Source organism: Anabas testudineus, chromosome 19 (assembly GCF_900324465.2).
Source record: "Anabas testudineus chromosome 19, fAnaTes1.2, whole genome shotgun sequence".
NCBI lineage: Eukaryota > Metazoa > Chordata > Actinopteri > Anabantiformes > Anabantidae > Anabas > Anabas testudineus.
In genome coordinates, this window is record NC_046628.1 from 9,737,078 (window position 1) to 9,756,786 (window position 19,709).

The 19,709-nt window shown below is 41.2% G+C and overlaps 3 protein-coding genes across 7 annotated transcripts in view; all 3 read right to left on the reverse strand.

The window, feature by feature from the left end:
- Window positions 1-819, reverse strand: part of plce1 (phospholipase C, epsilon 1) — a 61,509-nt gene extending 60,690 nt beyond the window's left edge. For 4 of the 5 annotated variants that reach the window (XM_026350971.1, XM_026350966.1, XM_026350970.1 and 1 more), the window contains exon 1: window positions 113-266. The gene's annotated coding sequence lies outside the window, so the exon portion shown is untranslated. Of the gene's footprint in view, window positions 1-112; window positions 267-735 lie in introns of those variants that run through there. The other variant, XM_026350969.1, reaches the window with a different exon arrangement.
- Window positions 820-2,432: 1,613 nt separating this feature from the next.
- slc35g1 (solute carrier family 35 member G1) lies at window positions 2,433-9,101 on the reverse strand. Its single transcript, XM_026352064.1, has 5 exons — window positions 8,608-9,101; window positions 7,231-7,411; window positions 6,202-6,336; window positions 5,697-5,893; window positions 2,433-5,318 (listed from the first exon to the last, which is right to left on the reverse strand). The coding sequence occupies exons 1-5, from the start codon at window positions 8,933-8,935 to the stop codon at window positions 4,885-4,887; spliced, it is 1,275 nt and encodes a 424-aa protein (XP_026207849.1). The 5' UTR covers window positions 8,936-9,101; the 3' UTR covers window positions 2,433-4,884.
- A 2,172-nt stretch (window positions 9,102-11,273) lies between these two features.
- Window positions 11,274-18,454, reverse strand: lgi1b (leucine-rich, glioma inactivated 1b). The gene is made up of 10 exons (XM_026351568.1): window positions 18,099-18,454; window positions 17,845-17,916; window positions 16,814-16,885; window positions 16,402-16,473; window positions 14,513-14,584; window positions 13,641-13,810; window positions 13,207-13,371; window positions 12,763-12,983; window positions 12,050-12,296; window positions 11,274-11,712 (listed from the first exon to the last, which is right to left on the reverse strand). Exons 1-10 carry the CDS (start codon window positions 18,299-18,301, stop codon window positions 11,363-11,365), a joined length of 1,644 nt encoding a protein of 547 aa, XP_026207353.1. The 5' UTR covers window positions 18,302-18,454; the 3' UTR covers window positions 11,274-11,362.
- Window positions 18,455-19,709: the final 1,255 nt, after the last annotated feature.

Below are 19,709 nucleotides of genomic sequence, written 5' to 3' on the forward strand. Positions count from 1 at the left end.
TGACACTCCGAGCAGCTCTCCAAACAAACTCCCCGACCACAAACACCCCGTAACTCCGCTCTTTCAACGCGTCCGAGCGCGCACCGAGCTGCTGGTTATGGCACAAACTTACCGAGCAGCGCCGCGGAGTCCTCTTAGCATCCGTCCGAGCCGCGCATCGTGCCCGCTTCAACACATGTTCAGAGAAGTTTTCTGCTGACTTGCTCCCGACAGTTGATGCGGCTCATGCTGCGGTGAGAACCCGCTCTCTCTCTCTCTCTCTCTCTCTCTCTCTCTGTCTGTGCTGTGGTAACCTTCACGGCGCGTCGGACAACTGCCATTCAGGAGGCAGCAATTATCGGTCATGTTTGTTAAGTGGGCCAACGGGCCATTTGCACGGATATGTTTCTATGCATGCAAATTAGGACTAAATATATTAGTTATGCAAAGACACAGGGTCGTTTTTCTTGGGTTTTGTATAAGCATTGCATTTAAGCTGACTTCAGCTGCAGGCAAGTGAAGACATTTTTTATTTTATTTTATTCTGATTTTCAGCTTTCAACAAGGAGCTAAACATGTTTCACACCTGTTAATATAATTCAATCCAGTAGGACTCCACCACCCACTGGGATCTTAAAACCAACCATACAGAACTTACACCTTTCTGACAATTTCATCAAAAACTGAAATATTGTCATTATTAAGTATCCAGCGAGCGCACGCAGGCTATTTTAACTGAGTCTGTGTCATAAATACCTTATTGTGGAAGACTAATTGCAAAGTCTCCAACGGCGCTCAAAGGCAGCATCTGCTTCTGTCAGTAGCCAGCCGAGCTGTGGACAGGAGGACAATAACTGCGGCTCTGCTCTGTGGCACTGTGCGCGTTTGTGTGTCACTTCATTGGAATGTCTGGCAACAGCTTCTCACCATAGCCAGCCCTCCAAATTACCCAGCGCAGTCCTGTACATTGTTTCCTCTAACCTTACCCTAAAAAAAAAAAAGATTGGTGTTTTATTTAGTGTAGTAATGTGCAAATTAAAAAAAAGAATTGGCTCCGGCTCATAAATATTTGACAATTTGAAATTCTATATAATAACTACATATGCTGTTTTCCCACAGCATATGGATATGGATGGATGGGATGGTCTATTTGGGACATGAGTTCAGCAAATAGCCTGCTCCTGCATGTTATTTTTATTGCTCTTCTCACGCATGATTCGCAAAGGTGCTGTTGTTCCGCCCGTGAACGCACCGCCGCCCGCCCGCCCGCCCGCCCCCCTCGGAGACAGCGGCAGCACGTGCTTGAGTAGAAATCCTGTCGAACTGCCTAAACGTGCATTTATTACTACTACTTGGAAAATGAGAGATTATTTTCCATCCGCTCCACTGATGGGAACTCTTATGCGATCCAGCAGGAATGTGCAACCCTTCAATTCATCCATGTCTCCTCCGCCCAGGAGCGCGCAAACCTTTGGGAATCCCCAGTGCGCACATAAAAAAAACAGAAAAGAAAAGAAAAGAGGACGTGGGGCGTGTGGGAGGGTTACATACCCACATGTGCTGTCAGACACCTAGATGGGACTTTGATCTCACTGTGAGTCACATCTCATCTTAACTAACATGCTCTGTCATGATCACTTTGACTCACTCAAAGCTGAAAACTGGTTTTCATTCTGGTTCGCATCAAATGAAGCAAATGGAGCAGTGACCAGCATAAGTCGCTACTCGAGGCCCTTCAATGAGTTTTACACTTTCTATATGAAACGCACTCTGGACAGAAACACGAGGCTGGTGAAGTCACTGACAGGTGAAATTTGCATTGCTCTTTATTTTTGTGGCTCCTGCCCTCTGCTGGCAGAGATCGTGAATTACATCTTCAAGAAGATGATTATAATATTACTGATTATTGTAGAACTATCACACCAATTGCTACCTGCAATATATAAAATAAACAGAATAAGTCATTATCATTTAAATACATTAGTGTATTTGTAGATGACGACTCTTTGCATTGTAAAGGTATAGTAATGGTGGCTGCACTGAGTTGTGAAAGTGAAAGTAATATAATAAATAACTGTTCCGAAAGTGTCGGTGGAAGCCAGGAAACCTGGTCTTAATTCTCATACAGGACATTTTTAGCCCTAAGTTATTGTACCCTGCAACAAAGAGCGACTTTGTTCCAATTCAGCCTTGTTCCACTTCACTTATCTGAGTGCTCAGCTGAAGAAATACTTTGCAACCGTGCTTAGATTCCGAGTAAGGGCCACAGTACCATCTGTACGGGATGTGTAGGGTTTTATTTAGTAAGAAATTGGTTGTATTGTGACACATAGAGACACAGTAGAACACGGCCACTCTGCATAAATACACAATGGCACAACTGATTTTTTCTTTTTTTTCTTTTAATAAAAGGAACAGAAACAAAACCACAGTAGAAGTCTGTGTTGGGCTAACAGAGTGTGTGCATTTGTACACACATGAACACAAACATGCACACACAGTGACTGCAATTCAGTCAGTTAGGTACTGTTCTGAGCACTCCTGTGAACAGCTGCCTGACTCAGTGGTTTGCAAAAAAAAAAGGTAGCCTAGAGTGTACTATTGTCACCTACTGAGAGCTATAGGCTCTGGGGCAACGATCACACGGGATCGGTTCCACAAGTTCAAATCGTTTTCAAGAAAACAGACAACGTTTATAAATTCATACAGTTTATTCTTGAACCATAAAAAACTAAATAATATCCATCACTATGCAGAAATATATGAATCTTATACAATAGGCCGATGTGATACATTACAGTAATGGTACAATAAATACCACTGAAGCACAGTTTAAAACCCTAAATGCAGCTTTACTTAGTTTATAAGGCTTATAGGTAGTAAAAACAAATGTTTACGTCACCATTTGACGGAATAAAACGCATTGTGCTTACACTACCAGTAATCAAGTCAAGTAAACTAATATTCAGAAAAATAAAGATTAATGTCAAAGCAAAGCAAACTAAAGAAATGTAAAATTAGCCTCTGAAGATTGGAAATGACCACAGTAACTCATGTAGTTGTGTAATATTACATTCCTCCACTGTAAAGTACGATGTTGGGATCTTGTCTCGAAGGTAACAACAACAGTATCATCAATTACTCTTTAGAATAAACAGGTCGGATCCAATATTAGGATCCGATTTTTCAAGCTAGCTTACGAACGTAACATTTGTGATCAGAATGACTTCTTCTTGCATAATGTTTGCGCATAGCTGACATGAGAAAAGTACACTGAGATAAACTGTCAAAAGGGAGTGCCTTGTCCAGTATGAAAAATGGAGTATTGCATCATATAAGCTATAGCTCATGACATCGCATCATGCCTTAAAGGACCATCTCTATATTCCACATGGAATCTATGTTTGACTTCTTAAAGAAGAAAATAAAAGACTTCAAAACAATAATGTGCAAACTCCGAGTTCAGTTACACTGTTAGTTTCAGGTATAATGTAGTTTGTATAAAAAAGGAGAGATTATAATCATATGCAAATCTGATGATGCAGCAGCACTGACACAATTCTCAACAGGTCGAACGAGAACCAAAACAGCATCATATGAAAAACAGCACGGGGGGAAAGTGCAGGGTAATGCATAGCTGTCTAACAGCACTAGCGCTCATCATCCCACTTTTTTTCTAGTTGTACTGCAGCCAACTAAACCGAAGCTGCACTATGACTCCATGTGCATGTTCATCTGTTTAATTCTAGTGGCAAGTTACTGACACTTGTTTGACTAATTCGACGTTTCAGTTCTAAGATGACCCCGGGTGTTGAAGAAATGGTGAAATCACTGTGGTTTTTCAGGGGATAAGGGGCTGTCTTAGTTGCCTGATTAAAAATACAAAACATTCTGTTTGATTTTGTAATACGAGCATTTTAAAATAAATACATAATAAATGGAGATCATTCTTTTCCAATAGCACCCTTCTTCATGTCACACCTGAGAGTTGCCTAGTTCAAGCTGCTGGTTACTGAGCAGCTCCACTAATGGAATCCGGCAATTAAAGGTCTCTACTTAAGGCACTTCAGTATTATTGTTAAGAAATTGTTTCCAGTGGGTTTGATCTAGGAGATAAATTTCAATATGTCAGGAAAAACTGGAGTGAAAAAAGTTATTATTCCACAATGGAAGCTTTTCATGGATAAGATTTAGGTGTAATTCAAATCTGGGTATTGTAAAAACGAGTTAAATCCCTGAGAGAGTCTTACATTGTGTTTTCAAGTAAAAACTGTGTTAATAATCTTGTGTTCTTAATTGGTCAGCATTATATTTCCTTTCTTTATGTGAATGACAGTGATTTTAAATAGACAATACATACAACATGAAATGTTTTTTGCAGGCACTCATTTAAAAGTGCCTAGCACACACCATAATAAGATTAAATATGGAATATACTTGTTGTTGCACAGTTTTAAGTGGTCCTCTTACAGTAAACCTCACTCTTTGGTTATTTCATTCAGGCGATTATATACTGCTTCATTACACTAAACTGTCACCACCATGTACGCTGCACACAGTGTGTGTGAGGAGAAAAGAGGAAAATCTTGGTGAATAAGCACCTAATTAGCTACATAGGCTTCCAGGAGAAGGATATAGTTTGGTGGAGCACCGTGGATCTACAGTTTTTCTGTTCCTTCATGTGCTTTGTGTTCATTTACACGCAAATAAATGCATAAAAATAATTTAGTCTGAATGTAAAACTATCAAAAGCTCATAACTGATCTCTACGATACAATCCTTCCATATTTTCGCTTGAACTCTCCAAAGAGCTTAGACCTCCGCACAGGGTTGCATTTAAATAACAAGGAAAATACGGAATAAATCAATGACATATAATATTGCAAAAGTAATGAATAGTAATATTCAGTGTTCTAAGTCTCCTTCTCGGCTTTGGCGAGAGCTGCTGTACCACTTCCTAAGTGCTGCTCCACTGGTGCTCGCCACTACGCACAGCGCCCCGCCGAGGCTCCACAAGTTCGGTTCAAGGTTAAAGAAAAAAAACTGTAAGATAAACGCCAGCACCACATCCACAGTCCTCATCAGGGCCACGGGTCCAGCCTTCTCAATCTGCAGGGCCTTTGTGAGGAACGTCTGGCCAACGATGCCGAGGACAGCTATCAAAATCAGCATCCAGCGATCCTGGCCACAGAATGGGATTTTCCATTCCCCAAGGACGGAAACGGTGATGATGCATTCGATGAAACCAATGACAGCGTAGTACCAGACAGACAGGTAGTAATGGACACTTTTCCCCATCTTGCGAAGGACAACGAACGTACAAGCAGCAGCAATTGCTCCTGGGAATTAAAAAAAAAAAAAATATATATATATATATATATATATATATATATATATATAAGAGACTGAATGAAAAAAACAACAACAAATTAATAGTAAAAACACAAAATGTATGTTCAAACTTTTCATTTCATCACTATGTATAAACTTATTTTGGAAATATTTTAGTTACTTAACAAAGATTTAAATGAATCTAGTGTAACTTTTTCCTCAGAACCTTACAAAATCATATTTGAATTTCTCCTTGATGACAACTGATCATTTCTGCCAGTTGAGGTGCACCTGCATATGACGTGCATACTGTACAAACTTGCAGTGCATACTGCACTCAGCAGTTCTTTCCTCCTGTGTAGTCTTGAGGTTCCTAATAATTTTACCTGCAAAGGCAGCAATAGTCCCCTTGATGTGGTTAGTGTAGTTGCCCTCAATGCCACGGACACGATCACCAAACAGGAATGGTGGCCGAGCGATGAGGATGACGCCGGTGAGGGTAAAAACCGTGAAGACACAATCCCAAATGGTACATCTCTCCTTCAAGAAGACCCAAGCCAGGAGTGAGGTAAAAACTGGATTACTGAGGGGTCAATGGCGATGGAAGAAAGGGTTTTATTAAAAATGAGGCTGATGCAGATTAAAACTTGTGAATATGTACTCTAGTAAAAGTTTAATAACCGCTACACATTACGAGGAAGCTGAGAGAAAAGTGATGAATGTTGAGCACTGTGTACACAGAGTTACTTCATAAGGTAGAGAGGTATATGAGAAGAATGAGACTGAGGGGGAGATGAACAAAGCCATTCAGTTTGTAGAGGGCACAGTCCATTAGCAGTGTTCGTATAATCTCCACTAATTCACAATCAATTCAGCTCCCCGCTGGCTCACCTGAACATGATGACAGTGGCATCTGCTAGAGGCATCTGCTGTACGGCATAGAAGAGGAGGATCATAGCATTGGAGCCAATGAAACCCCGAAGCACCAGGTATATACGCTTATCTCTGGGACCAAGGAATCCTGTCCTGGAGGAGCAGAGACATGAGGATGATGATGATGGATGAATGGATGGATGGACGGATGAGTGACTACACTAGAGTGATAAAGAGAATTTTAGAAAGGGGTGCATGAAGTAAAGTGGAGTGGTGAGACGCACTAAGAGATGAGTAAAGGTTGGATGGTTGGTTCTAGGTAAGGTGGAAATGACGGTGATGGATGGGGACGGGGCTGTGAAGAGAGAATGGGATCCAGATTTCTGATGATGAATTCATGTAATGTAAGAGGAATGATGCATGAAGAGGTGTTTGGATAAATAGAAGTACTGCTGATAGTCTTTGAGGAATTCTAAGGGCCACAATAAAGTTTGATATCCTGATAAGCTGTGGGAATAAATGAATAGAAAGTAATGACTGACTACTTTCATGTACTTTATTTAGATTATCTGTGTTTCTTGATCATGTCTTATCATACAAATCGATACTTAAATCTGAGTTTTATTGCAAATTTAAGAGTTTGGGCCATTTATAAAGTGTGAGTGTATTAAAAACATCTAACTTTGTGTGGAAGCCATTATAATAATCCTTCCCAACAGTGGAAAGTTACAGTACATCGTCATCATCAGGGCTTTAGGGGATGAATACATTTCTCTCTCAGTATTTTGACAACTTCAGTTTGTTAGAGCAGCAACTGTATTTTAATCCAGGACATTTTGCTAAGTGTGTGGCAGGTCATGTACACAAAGGAATCCACAAAGATTGCTAACATGTGTTACCTCAGTTAATCTAATCACATCAACATAATTGCTAGTTCGATATAGAGACAGTTTGGGAATGCTACTTTAACCCCGCTTAACCCTGTCATTAAATGTTAAGCGTCTAACGGTGGAAATCTAAATGTGTGAGTTTCTCCGTCATGCCTACTTGTGGTAGATGAGTAAGGGAATAACAAAGAGCATCTGGAAGAAGCAGCGTATGGCGCTGATCTCTACGGCGTGGACTCCCTCGATGGTTTTCACCAAGAGGGAGATGATGGAGAAGAAAACCGCGGACACGAAGACATAGAACAGACCGAGACCTGCGCAGCTCTTTGGTTTTTGGCCACCTGTGACAAAAAAAGGGAGAGAACAGCAGGAGAAGGGGAGCATAAGAACGGCATCGTGTTATTGGAGCTCAGGGTGGCCACGTGACCTGGGCAAAAATTCTGTTGCAAAAAGCCGCAAACAAAAGATCTCCAAAAGACAGTGGTGTAGTGTTTGTGAAGCCTCACTCTGGAACAATAAGCTGCCGTGCTAGTGGAGATAAACTTTCAACATAAGGTCACTCGGACATATTTCTTTGTATTTGCTCACACCGTGCGGTCTACTCACGTTCCATTTATAAAACATTAATGGTAAGCCAAAGACGTGGATGTTCATCATCCCTAACTAGTTTTATTCCTCACATTTGTGTGGTGTGGTCTTGTATTTTTCAGCTTCGCTTTAGTGGGTACTGGTGGGGTGCAACAATGTCAAGTTAATACGTCAGTTTTGCAGCATTACACCCACTTTTGTAAGTTTGTTGATAACAAGTACTGTAGCTTAAAACCCTCGACTTAGACAAGATCACGAGAACACAAGAACACACCATGGCACTTCTTTTTTTTTTTTTTTTTGGACTGAGAGTAGTTCACTGAGTTCAACTATTATCCTCCTTCTCCAAATAGTAATTTCACAAAATCCAGATTTGCTGACTCATGGAGTTAGTATTTCTCATTTCCTTGTACACTTCTGTTAATGGACACTTCGTTTCAGGACATGTTGTGAGCAAAGGATGTTCACATCAATATTACACTTGCATCCCAAACTCAAATCATGGCTTTGTCTAGAGTAAAGCACTAAAAGTTATGTATCCAACACTGTCGTCCGTCCTCTCTGAGGATGATGCAAATGTCCAGCTCTATTACAGCAGTGGAGCTGTTTCAGCAAAGGGGAAAAAAAGAAAAGTAGTAAAACATATTTTCCATTTAAGAAGTATTTCTGAACTTAACTGAACTCTGTACACATGGGGGAGGGAGGGAGGATGGGGTGCCGCTTTTATTGTGACGCAATGCAAATAATCACATTACATCATTCCTTACTGAGCATTAAAGAAAAATAACAGCGTCTCCATTTTCTGCGTTTGAACTAAAACGCGCTTCGTGTCCCTCCTAACTGGACGGTGACTTTTCCTGCTGCTCCCACAGCCTAATACACGTGACATCAGCCGGTGAGTAGCTACTGATGTGACGTTGCACGGTGGTCTGAGCTCCTCTAGCGTTACCTTCCCGTGCGCCTCCTTCCCTGGATGAGCGCTCGTCTCTGACGCAAAACGCCGGCGGGCACAGGGCTCCCCTGTCGCTGCTTCCTCTCGTTTCCTCCACATCATCCTCATCATCCTCATTTCCATAATCGCACGACAGATGACAGTACGTCTGCAAGTGGATCCTCTCCGCTGCCCGCTCGTCGTCGTCGGCGCACTCGTCGTGATCGCCGCCGCCGCCGCCGTGTGCGCCACGGCTGTCAGCTCTGTGGAGCACCACGGCTATCGCGTCGTCGCCTCCGGTTAAAGCCCTCTGTTGTTCGTGTGTACAGTGGTTCCAGTCGCCCATGGTAAGATGTGACGGCTGGGCGGCAGCATGCCTTGGGTAGAGGACCGTGCGCCTTCTCCAGTGCCCCGAGTGACTGAGCAGCCCAGGTTAATGACTAACCTTGATGGCAGGATACTAACTCCCATGCGGTGGTTCCTGTACCCACAGGGTGGCAGGACTGAACATAACCATGTCTGTTGGAAAACTAAAACAAACAGCAAGCGCAACGCCCACCGCACAGTGTGCTGGTGTTTGAACCAACCAAAGCCCAGCTCCCAGTGACGTCTCTATGAATTACGACTACGTGATAACAAAGAGTGAAAGCACAGCATCACTCTGACGAGGCAGAGCTTGTGATAACCGTGACCTCTAAATCATTTCTGTTACATGATTATGACCTTCACCTGAATATGATGAGGTTTAAAACATTTGACATCCAACAGTCATTATTAGGATGTAACTCACAAGATACTTGCAGCATCTTCTCAGTTTTCTTGTGTAATTTTTTTTTTTTCATTTAAGCTGGAATTGATTTGGTTGTTAGACCATTCGCTGAAGGCAACCGATGCTTTCATTCATACATCTGCACTTAATTGCACATAATGGATCCACTTCCCGTCATAGTAACCCATTTTATTTACCGCCACAGTGGGGTGCCCACAACACACTCTCCAACATAGTTTAGCTTGTGACTGAAGATCAGTAAATGTACTACAACACACCAGAAGTAGACTTGACAGAGCAGAAGTTATCTGTCCTTATCAAGAACTGATAAGAAACACTATTACTCTTTTAAGTATCATTAATTCCAGCTCAGATCTGTATGTGCAGCGCGGGAAAACATTATCCTACATGTGAATATACAACCCCAATAAAAGAAAGGCTCCTCTGATGTACCATTTTAGTGTTTTATTACTACTGTACATAAAATACAATGAGCAGGATGACAATGAAATAGCTAATATCCCCTATCCTCACCTAACTAGAGTAAACTGACACATGTAAGTCTAAACAATTTAGCAGACGTTGGATGTTACACAGCGTTTAAGGAGATTATCCTCTTTTATATCTACACTAAATCTATATCTAAAAGATAAAATACAGAGTGTGGTCCCCTCTACATACAAAAGCAATATATAAATTACTTTACACGGTATTGCAAAAAACGTAAACATCATATTTGGCAAACTGTTGTCAGTGGACTTGTTAGTTGTTATCAATGTACAGTTTCTTTTGTGTCAGAATAAGAGTACAGTGTGGACGTGCAGGTAGTAGGTGCTGCACAGTGGTAGGCTTTTAGTTGAAGAGACAACAATGGTTTTGTCAATGTGGGAGAAAAGGGGCAAGAGTGCAGTGAAAGAGAGAGGGCTGGGTGACACAGTGGGATGCTTCTAGCGAGTCATTCATCAGGAATCGACACTATGAGCATCTGTATCATCTATACAGTCTTGCTTAGCTGAAAGTAGACAGAGCAGATACCCCCTCCCAATTTCTCACTGCGTTTAATGGATTCTTCATTTTATATAATGGGGTCACTTCTTGATGCGTAAAGCTGCCCAACTGCTCTCAAAGACTACACCTAATTAACTAACTACACTGTTGCTATTAAATATTTAACTCAGATTAGATTTCAATTTGAAAAAAAAAAAAATATTCACACATATTTAGGAGATTGTCCATCTTCTACTAGCTACACGTATATAACAACTCAGACTTTCTCACAATTCAACCGAGCGTCTTTGTGAGATTGAAATGCCAGGGACTCCCCACAGTCACTAACATTAACAAAGCTTTGTTGAGTTCAACTACAGTACAGTAAAGAGTAGGTGAGACTTTTTAGGAAGTTATTTTTAGTAAAATTTCTTGTTTAGTTAAAATAAACGAAAAATTAAAGAACATCTACAACTGTGCATACCAACCTGGACTTATTTTGCCTCATTTTCTCAAGACGTATTCACCATTTAGCTTTTATAACAATATTTCTGATCACATTCCTGTTACAGAAAGTACAGAGCTGAATAACCAGACAAAAGCTGGGATTTCATTGTTTGGTTTTCCTGAAAGATGGTCAGTTCATTTTTCAAATAGAGCAGAAGGCATTCGCAAATAGTAGAGCATTAAGATGAAAATAAAGGACAATCTGTTGCAGCATATTTGCCAAACCTCAGGCTTAAGGGACTGTGAATTAGACATTTTTAATGTGACTGAAATGATGTCAACACTCTAAATATATTCAGTCATGATGTTATATAAGAATTTCACCCATTAACCTCAACCTAACCTAATGCTAAGGTCCTGAATTGCATTTCAAATATCTCTTAATTAGTTAGAGCTTCTGCTTGAAACGTACTTTTCTTAAACGTAGGTGAGACTTGCTGGTGGATTCTAGTCACAGAGGAAAACACGTGAATGGTAATGTACATAATTTGTCCTGAATTTACGGTTGGATTAATTGCTCAAATCGATCATGAGGTGCTCATATATCTGTGTTTTTCCCTTGAAGCTGGATGCGAGAAGGAACACCCGGTCGTCAATGGAAACCAGAGAAAATCCTCGAGGTGCCTGGATATTCAGCTCCTGAGATGGGACAAACTGGCCCCTGTTGGTGTCCCATTGGTAGACCTGCGTCAGTGAATAATCGCTGCCCAAGATGGCGTACTGCCAGTTGCCGATGGAGACCGGCTGGAACACCATGGAGCCACGGGAAGGAAATGTCTGGACCTCCTTGAACATGGCACCGTCCCAGCGCATCACCTTGGAGTCCCCAATGAATCTTGTCAAGCATATAAACAGATCACCTTTGAAAAGGACAAAGATTCAGGGGGCTGTTTAGTTTACACATTCAGCTACTGAGTCTGGATCTCAAATAGAAACCATCACATAGACAGTTTATGTAAGTCTGAATATTTCATAGTTTGTTATTAAAAACTGTTTTTTTAGAGCTTTTATTAAGAAGTGGCTCAATCAGTCAGTTATGCCGTGTCACGGCTGAGTTATGACAAAGTGACTCACACCAGTTTTACACTATGATGATTATGATTAGAGAGAAGTGCTGACAATGTTTATTTTTTTCGTCAGTGCACGATGAACCTTATGGGTGTGTGTGTGTGCTGCTCTACAAGCCACAGCTCTCACCTTTGACCCGAAAGTGTTTGGCGGAGAAGACGTCCTCCATATCTGGTATATCTGTCCTGCGGTCAAACTGCTTCTGGCTCCTGTTCCACTGATACACAACAGGCCTCTGGGAGCTGCTGGACAAAATCAGATGGGGTTTGTTGGAGATCTCCAAATATTCAACATCTGTGTCCCGGTACCATGGATGGAGTGACTGGTGGGAGTAGAAGCCATTGCCATTCCATTTATACACTGTTGTTGAGCCAGCCTATGGGAAGAACACACACAGGATGACAACTAAAGTTAATTTTATTCGAAGCACCACTTAATATAACAACTGTTACACATCTGTACCTATACTGTGGGCCTAATACTGATTTGTAAGGACAGAGAGAATAACAGGCAATATTTAGATTATGAGGTCAAAGATGTGTGTGTGTGTGTGTGTGTGTGTGTGTGTGTGTGTGGTCTGTGTGTGTGTGAGTGTCCCCAAGCATATGTTGCCACATATGCGACCATTTGGTAATCAGCAGAAGCAGGCGTAAAACAACATGCTGCTGAGGAGGACACCAGAGACAAAGACTGGCTGACATGGTGGGAAGAGTGGTGATGTAGTGAGGCGCATAATGCATGCAGGAAAGACACTACAACAAGAATACTAAGAGTGTAATCAAATACAACAGTGTTATTAAAAGTTAAGTACAGTGTACACTGAAAACGGAAAGACACGCAACCTTAGAGCTGTCAGCGATGACAAAGAATGACTCTCCATCAATCACGAAGGTCTCAATGTCGTTGGGTTTGCGAATCTTCAAGATGTCGATGTCCTGGATCTTGATGAACTTGTTGGCGGAGGTGTCACGTTTGTAAATGTGTGAGCCCGCAAATAACTGCGCCACTATGACAAAGAGGTGGTTGTTGATCACCATGGGCTTGCAAACCACAGTGGAGGTGCCTAAGCAGGGAGAAAGAAAAGGCGATAATACTTCAATTCTAAAGTAATTGCCTGAAACAATTTGTTTTGATTGCACTTAACCACGCTGACGTAATGCAATTAACATATTATACCTCTCATTTCTGGCCTGTTAACAATTGCACATTGCCATTTGTGGTGGAAAACAGTGGCACAGGATTCCTCCATAACACCGACGATGCTTCCAAATTGTTTATGTACTCACTTTCAATAGTGTCATAAGTTCGGAAGGTCATCTCAACATGATCCCACTCCAGGAAGCTGCATGTCCCAGCAAAAGGTTGAGCAAACACAACATACTGATCTTTACCAAAGGTGAAGGCCTCCACTGAAATAGACTCGAACTTCAGCGACTGATAGGAGGCGAACTCTGTAAAGTACGACATGACAACGAATCCGTCTTTTATCCTCAAGCATGTTTTCCTCATTGACAAATTTTTCCATGAACAGATGCATGCACGGTTCAGCATTTATTCTCAGCATTAAAATAGCAAGAAACACATCATATTTTAGCCATGACTGGTAAAGACAGGAAGGAGACACAAGAAAGAAACTGGTAAGCCAGCTAAACTGGGTACAGAGAGTTGTTGTAGATACAATTCCTCCATACGAAGTGGACAGACACTGGAAATGTGATACCTGCTGTGATGCAGTCAAAAGAGTGTGGCAGGAGGTCATTGATTTTCTTCCCCTGTTGACTGGGTGGACCGCTGCAGTAGATCTGGTCCAGGGTGGCATTTGTCTGGTGCATCCACTCCACCAGCCACTTCAGCTTACAGTCACATATCAGGTTGTTGCCTCGTAGGTCCCTACGTGCATGGATGCAACATGCAGACCATCAGTTATCAGATCTAATTAATTTGTCATCACGATAAACACAAATTACAAACGGTTACCACGTGTATGTGGTAAATGTTACGTACACACAGCATAAGCTCCTTATTTCCGCTCTCTATTTAGTTTCTGCTCACTGCTCCATGTCTCTCCCCTGCTTGGTTGCATTTTGGCTTCAAGTTAACAAAGCCACAACAAGTGCTCTGTCTCCAGAGTAGTCTGAGCTTGTTACATACTCTCACCTGATTAGTTCTTGGCCTTGGTCGTGCGAACTGAATCCAAACACACCTGCACACACTGTAACCTGCATTCATTCAGCTGTTTGTTGTTGTGTGACCAAAGCCAGGAACCAATTTCTATCTTTCAAATTACCTTATTTACTGTTTACACTCACACTGGTGTCTAAACCCCCGGGAGATGTTGGTCTTCCTTTTGTTTTTCTTTTCTCCATTTTCAGCGAGGAATGGCGTCGCCTACGATCTCGTATTCTATGCCTCTGTTTATTCTTACTTCCTTTCCTTCTCATTATGTTCGTCTGTTTCATGTTTAGATTCTCTTTTCCTTTTTTTTTTAAGCGTGGCCCTATTAATATACTGGTCAGATTAATAATACATCCATTACATGCACGTGTTGAAGAATGTATTACTGAGTATATACAGTAGTATCTGAAAACTCACACTTTAGTCAAAGCGTCCATGCCCTTGAAAACATCTTTGGGCAGAGTCTCAAGGTTGTTGTAAGCCAGACTCCTAATCAACAAAAGGAAAAAAAAAATACACACAGTGATTGTTTATCTACAGACAGTAGACATGAAGTCATTAGACTGTATTATAGGGTTGTCATAAGTTCTTTTAGTCAAAGTAGCCTAAACAAACTCTTATACCAACATAATTACAAGCAATAAAGATCAAAATGCCAATCCCCTGACAATGTTCCTCTAATATAGAACAACATGTAACAAGTGTTTGAAAGGCTAAGCAGTGAAATGGAGTGGGATGAAAGAATTAGCAATTAGTTAATTAAGGCAGAGCAATCAAATTGATTAGAGAGAGGGGACCGCATTAGTTTGAAAAGGAGCAACAAGCTGTTGTTTCTACACCCAACTGCTCCACAGCAGAGATGCCCACAGTAAGATTGTATTCTCTTAATACTGCTCACTGAAAACATTATTTACTGTTTTTAAACCATCCATCCATCGGCTAACTGAGAGAAATAGTCCCTCCACTGTGTCCTGGGTCTTCCCTGGGGCCTCCTCCAGGAGGGACATGTCAGGAACACCTCCCCAGGGAGGTGTCCCGGGGGCATCCGAAACAGATGCCCAAGCCACCTCATCTGACTCCTCTCGATACGATATGTTTTGAAGCAACTCAAACAAAGGCCAGTGCCTCAAGGCCATCAAGTGGATGACACTGTGTCTTTGCCAGGCATTTTACACCGACCAGCAAAAACAGGCACTGAGGACACATCTCCTTTGTGAGTGAGAGCCTCAGCTCCCAACCAGTAAGAGATGGAGTGAAATGTCAGCGTAATTCATGGGTGCTGCATTATTTATTTGACTGTCGGTTTTCCCGGGGAGAGAGGCCCTTTGAGTTTGTGCAAGAATGCTCTCTCCAGACAGACGGGGATAGAAAAGGTGGGGAGAATTCCAGCAGGGTCCATTTATTAATGTGTTTCCAGTATATGATGCATTGAAAATGCCTTCTACTAATGCATTTATTCATAATCCGTTGTATAAAACTTTGTTTACTTTCCAACAAAACAAATGAATCTATCCATGGAACAGGATGGGAACACGTCAACATGACTTGTGTTGGAAACACTGGTTAATCTAAGTTGACATTTGTATCTGTTCACAACTCCAATGACCCTAGACTATAGTACTCTGTATTTCCTAAATGTGAAAACATGATGCGGCTAAGTTGAAAGTCATCCACTTATACATCAGGTCATACACGACAAGAAACCCAAGCATGCAGTCAGCTGGCTGCACCTCCCGGCACAAACGTAAAACGTGTCAGAGTTAAACTGGGACTCGGGAACAGACTATAGGTCATTTGGTCATTTGGTTTGAGGTTACAGTACAGTTATATTTAGTGTTGACCTACAGGTCACTCATGTTCTCAACTATCTTTTGGCAAGCATTGCAGTTCAGGAAGGTGAGCTAGTGTTTACAAACTGGTGTTTCCTGTATTACATAATTTCTTTATATCATTTATGAACTGCTATCTTAACACCTAAATACCATAAACATAGATTTACACTCTAATTTACTTTTCAATAGCACAATAGAACCCACAGCAGTCTACAGAAGATACTGGTCTCCTAATCATATTGCAACTTTGACTTTTTGCATGTACATTTAAAGCACGGACAACAACTCTGCTAAAGCAATGTAGCATCTAGTGGCGTCACGATCTGTCCTTTAGCAACGTGATCCAGATGACACCTTCAGCCAGTAACCTTGCTGGCTAAAGGTGTCACATACTGTCAGTGCTCCTGCTTGTATTGGAATAAGGGAGATAATACAATAGGAAGAAAGACAGGGAGGAAAAGAAACGATACTTACAGATGTATCAGTGCTTTAAGGCCCCGGAAAGCATATGGGGATATGGATGCAATCTTGTTATTTTCAATAAATCTGTGAATGAGGTGTATATCATTAGTATTTGTGAGATATTTGCATATAATACTTACTTACACTTAACTACAGTTAAATACAGGATTTACATTTCTGCTTTGGTTGATGGTGGAAGAGGAATTACACCAGACTTTGATAACTGACACATGCATATTTTGACTGTTGTGCCACAGTTTAATCGTTTGATTGATGCTCGCTGGTATACGCACAGTATCAGTTGATACTACACTAGAACAGTACAATAAACAACTTACAGTGTCTGTGTGCCTGCAATGGGGAAACAGTTTGCATATTGCATAACACAGAATATATTTAACATCCATTAAAGATAAATACTTACAGATATTCAAGATGTGGTAAACCTAGGAATGCATCTTCATCAATGAGGTCGAGTGAGTTTGCTGTGAACAATCTGTACAAACAAATGAGAAACAAAAAAAGATTTCACAGTTATTCTTCGTAAGAGTATATACTGTGTACAATATACCTATGAAAGTATATGTGTAGGTACACAATACTTGGAGATGTATTTCCAAACTTTTTTAGATGACTACGACCAAAACAGAAAAAAAAAGAGTTACTGTAACAGACAACAGACTCATTCTGCATTTGTGCCCACAGAGAGTGGTTCAAGAATGAATGAAATGAAGGAAGCAGCTCACTCCTACGTGCTTTTCATGAAATGAATGAAAGAGAAAAATGGTTGCCTCCTCCCACATGTTTCAGAGTCACCCTTAAAACCAGTAATGTGAAAATAGCCTGCAACAAAAACATATTGATTATGAGAACTTGAGGGGTTATTCAATTACCTCAGCATGAAAATAATAGCTGAACTTTAATTTACCTTCTAGTCAGACATAGTCTGACACCCATGAGACTACCTCCTACATTTGAGTTAATTCACATCCAGACGGATTCATTCTTAGTTATACTGCTATAGTTTAGAGCTCTGCTGGGGGACCACCAGAGCTCCTCTCCTCTCCTCATTTAATATTGCATGCCATTAGGTAAACTAATACTGGTACTGTTGTACTGTTTCTGTAAGCCCCTCCCTGTATCATCTTAAGAACGCGTTCATTATTATATTTCTCTTCCTCTCAGTCTCTGCCCAGCACACACACACACATACCTCCTCTCTCCCCAGCCCGTGCTGTTCTGTAGCCATGTGGTGTGTTGCATAATCCTGACACCATTACAGAGAATCCCCCCTTAAATCTGCATATCAGCCTCTATGCAAGCCCTCTAGGGACACCAGGCTTCATTGTTTAATGCTGCACAGACAGATAGATAGATAGATAGATAGATAGATAGATAGATAGATAGATAGATAGATAGATAGATAGATAGATAGATAGATAGATAGTTACTCACAGCAGTTGCAGAGCAGGCGTGTGAACAAAGCTTCCTCCAGTGATTTCATTAAATCCAGATTTGACAAAAGATCTGAACGGATCAAAAACATACATTAAAGAGGAATTTAGTAGAAAATATGATCAAGATAAGATGTATATATACACATGTAAAACAGTGCATTTTCATGGGAATCCCCTAGAATCTATCATATAAATGACACAATAAATGGCACAATGACATCAAATGTGTTCAGCAGCAGCACCACCACTCACAGTGACACGACGTCGGTGGGGAAACTGTGAGGCACAGATCGGGCATTCTCACACAGGGCATTATCTTTGGTGCAGGTACATCCAGTGGGGCATCTGGGCTGCCTCACTCTCCGTGCGTCTGCTAAAACCAAGCTGACAGCGGCGACCCAAACCAGGAGCGTCCATCCTCTCCATCCCCTCACTGCTCTGCCCGGGTGTCCCATTCCTTCTGTCCCGGCCGAGGACTATCAGTCCTCCACATGCAACTTCCCGGCAAAATCCACGAGGAGTATTTAGTAACGTTTTCTGATTTAGTTGTATGTCTGTCTGTCTCTGTCTTGTTTGCTTTAATAATAGATTGCGCTTCGATGCAGGCTTGTGTCTATGCCTCTTGCGTCTCAATAGGAAGGCACCAGTCCAGTGGATTCGTTCTGCAGGGCGCAGGATTACAAATGCGGGACAGACGGGACAGCAAACAGTCTCAGATTTTTTTTGTGTGTGTGTGTGTGCGTGCGTGTGTGTGTGTGCGTGTGTGTGTGTCATGATCTCGCAAATTAAACACGCTGCAAAAGAAATGCTCTATTTCTAATTAGGGTGCTGCTTACAAAGAAGTTGTCTCGTAGACTCAATTGTACAGAAGTGAAAAGGAAAAAAAAAAACCGCGTAATTTCCCTTTGAGAGAAAAAGAAAAAGGGGAAATAAAGACAGAGATTGGGTTAAGAGAGGGGGAGAGGCCCCAAGGTGCGCTTTTTTTTTTTTTATCAGCAGTGTCAGCTATTATTTATGCGCGCTTCAGAGCCGTGCATGGCTAATGGGAAGCGGCTATTCATGAGGCTCTGTGCAAATGCACCTGCCTCACTCATTCAAATGCTGCCTCTTTTCTTCCCTGCTTTGGCATAATGATGACATTAACTGAAAAAAAAAAAAAAAAAAAGAAGAGGGGACTTTAAAATGAATTATCAGCTCAGTGGCTTTATGGTATAAGGCACGTTTGGTAAAGTAAACCTCTAGAGAACACTTGTTATAAAAAAAATGGGATTAATAAAATGTTTTTCTTTTTTAACTCCTACATAACCTTGTCTCAGGCTGTGATAATGATGAGGACTGTGTAATGCAGAATACATAATACGATAACACAGCACCGAATTTCATAAATATTTAATAGCCCACATTTTTCTTTCATGGGGGTCAGTCTATTCATACTCTTTAAAGCATTTGTCTCTATATAACTTCCTCTCTTTCTTCAGCCCACTCACTCCTTTGTTCAGTTCAGTGGTTTGTAAAAAAAAAAAGTTATGAAACACTAGAGTTTTGTTCCTAGACGGAGGCGAACTTTTCACCTCTGCCACCTCTAATAACCCAAGGTTTCAAACATCCAAGCAGCATAATACCCTCTTTATTCTCCATCTACAATTCACACGATATGAATCCTCATGGGCTGCTCCATGGACATGATCATCTAATTAATCACTATTGTAATTAGACAATTTGTTCCAAAAATGCAAAACATTAATGTCGTATTCTGACATTACTTTTCTAAGCAGATAAGACCATGTTTTGTGCTTGGTTGTAATCACAAAGTAGCCCCGACATGTGTAATTAAATCCATGCAAAATGATATAAAGACTTATT

Excerpts from the sequence above, each read along its gene's own strand:
- lgi1b (XM_026351568.1), bottom strand. The coding sequence starts at position 18,301 with ATGGGACACCCGGGCAGAGCAGTGAGGGGATGGAGAGGATGGACGCTC. Across the intron at positions 16,886-17,844 it reads ACGCCTGCTCTGCAACTGCT|ATTGTTCACAGCAAACTCAC; the intron begins GTGAGTAACTAT and ends TTGTTTGTACAG. Across the intron at positions 13,811-14,512 it reads ATGGACGCTTTGACTAAAGT|GGACCTACGAGGCAACAACC; the intron begins GTGAGTTTTCAG and ends CCATGCACGTAG.
- slc35g1 (XM_026352064.1), bottom strand. The coding sequence starts at position 8,935 with ATGGGCGACTGGAACCACTGTACACACGAACAACAGAGGGCTTTAACC. Across the intron at positions 5,894-6,201 it reads GCCACTGTCATCATGTTCAG|TAATCCAGTTTTTACCTCAC; the intron begins GTGAGCCAGCGG and ends TTGACCCCTCAG. Across the intron at positions 5,319-5,696 it reads GACTATTGCTGCCTTTGCAG|GAGCAATTGCTGCTGCTTGT; the intron begins GTAAAATTATTA and ends TTTAATTCCCAG.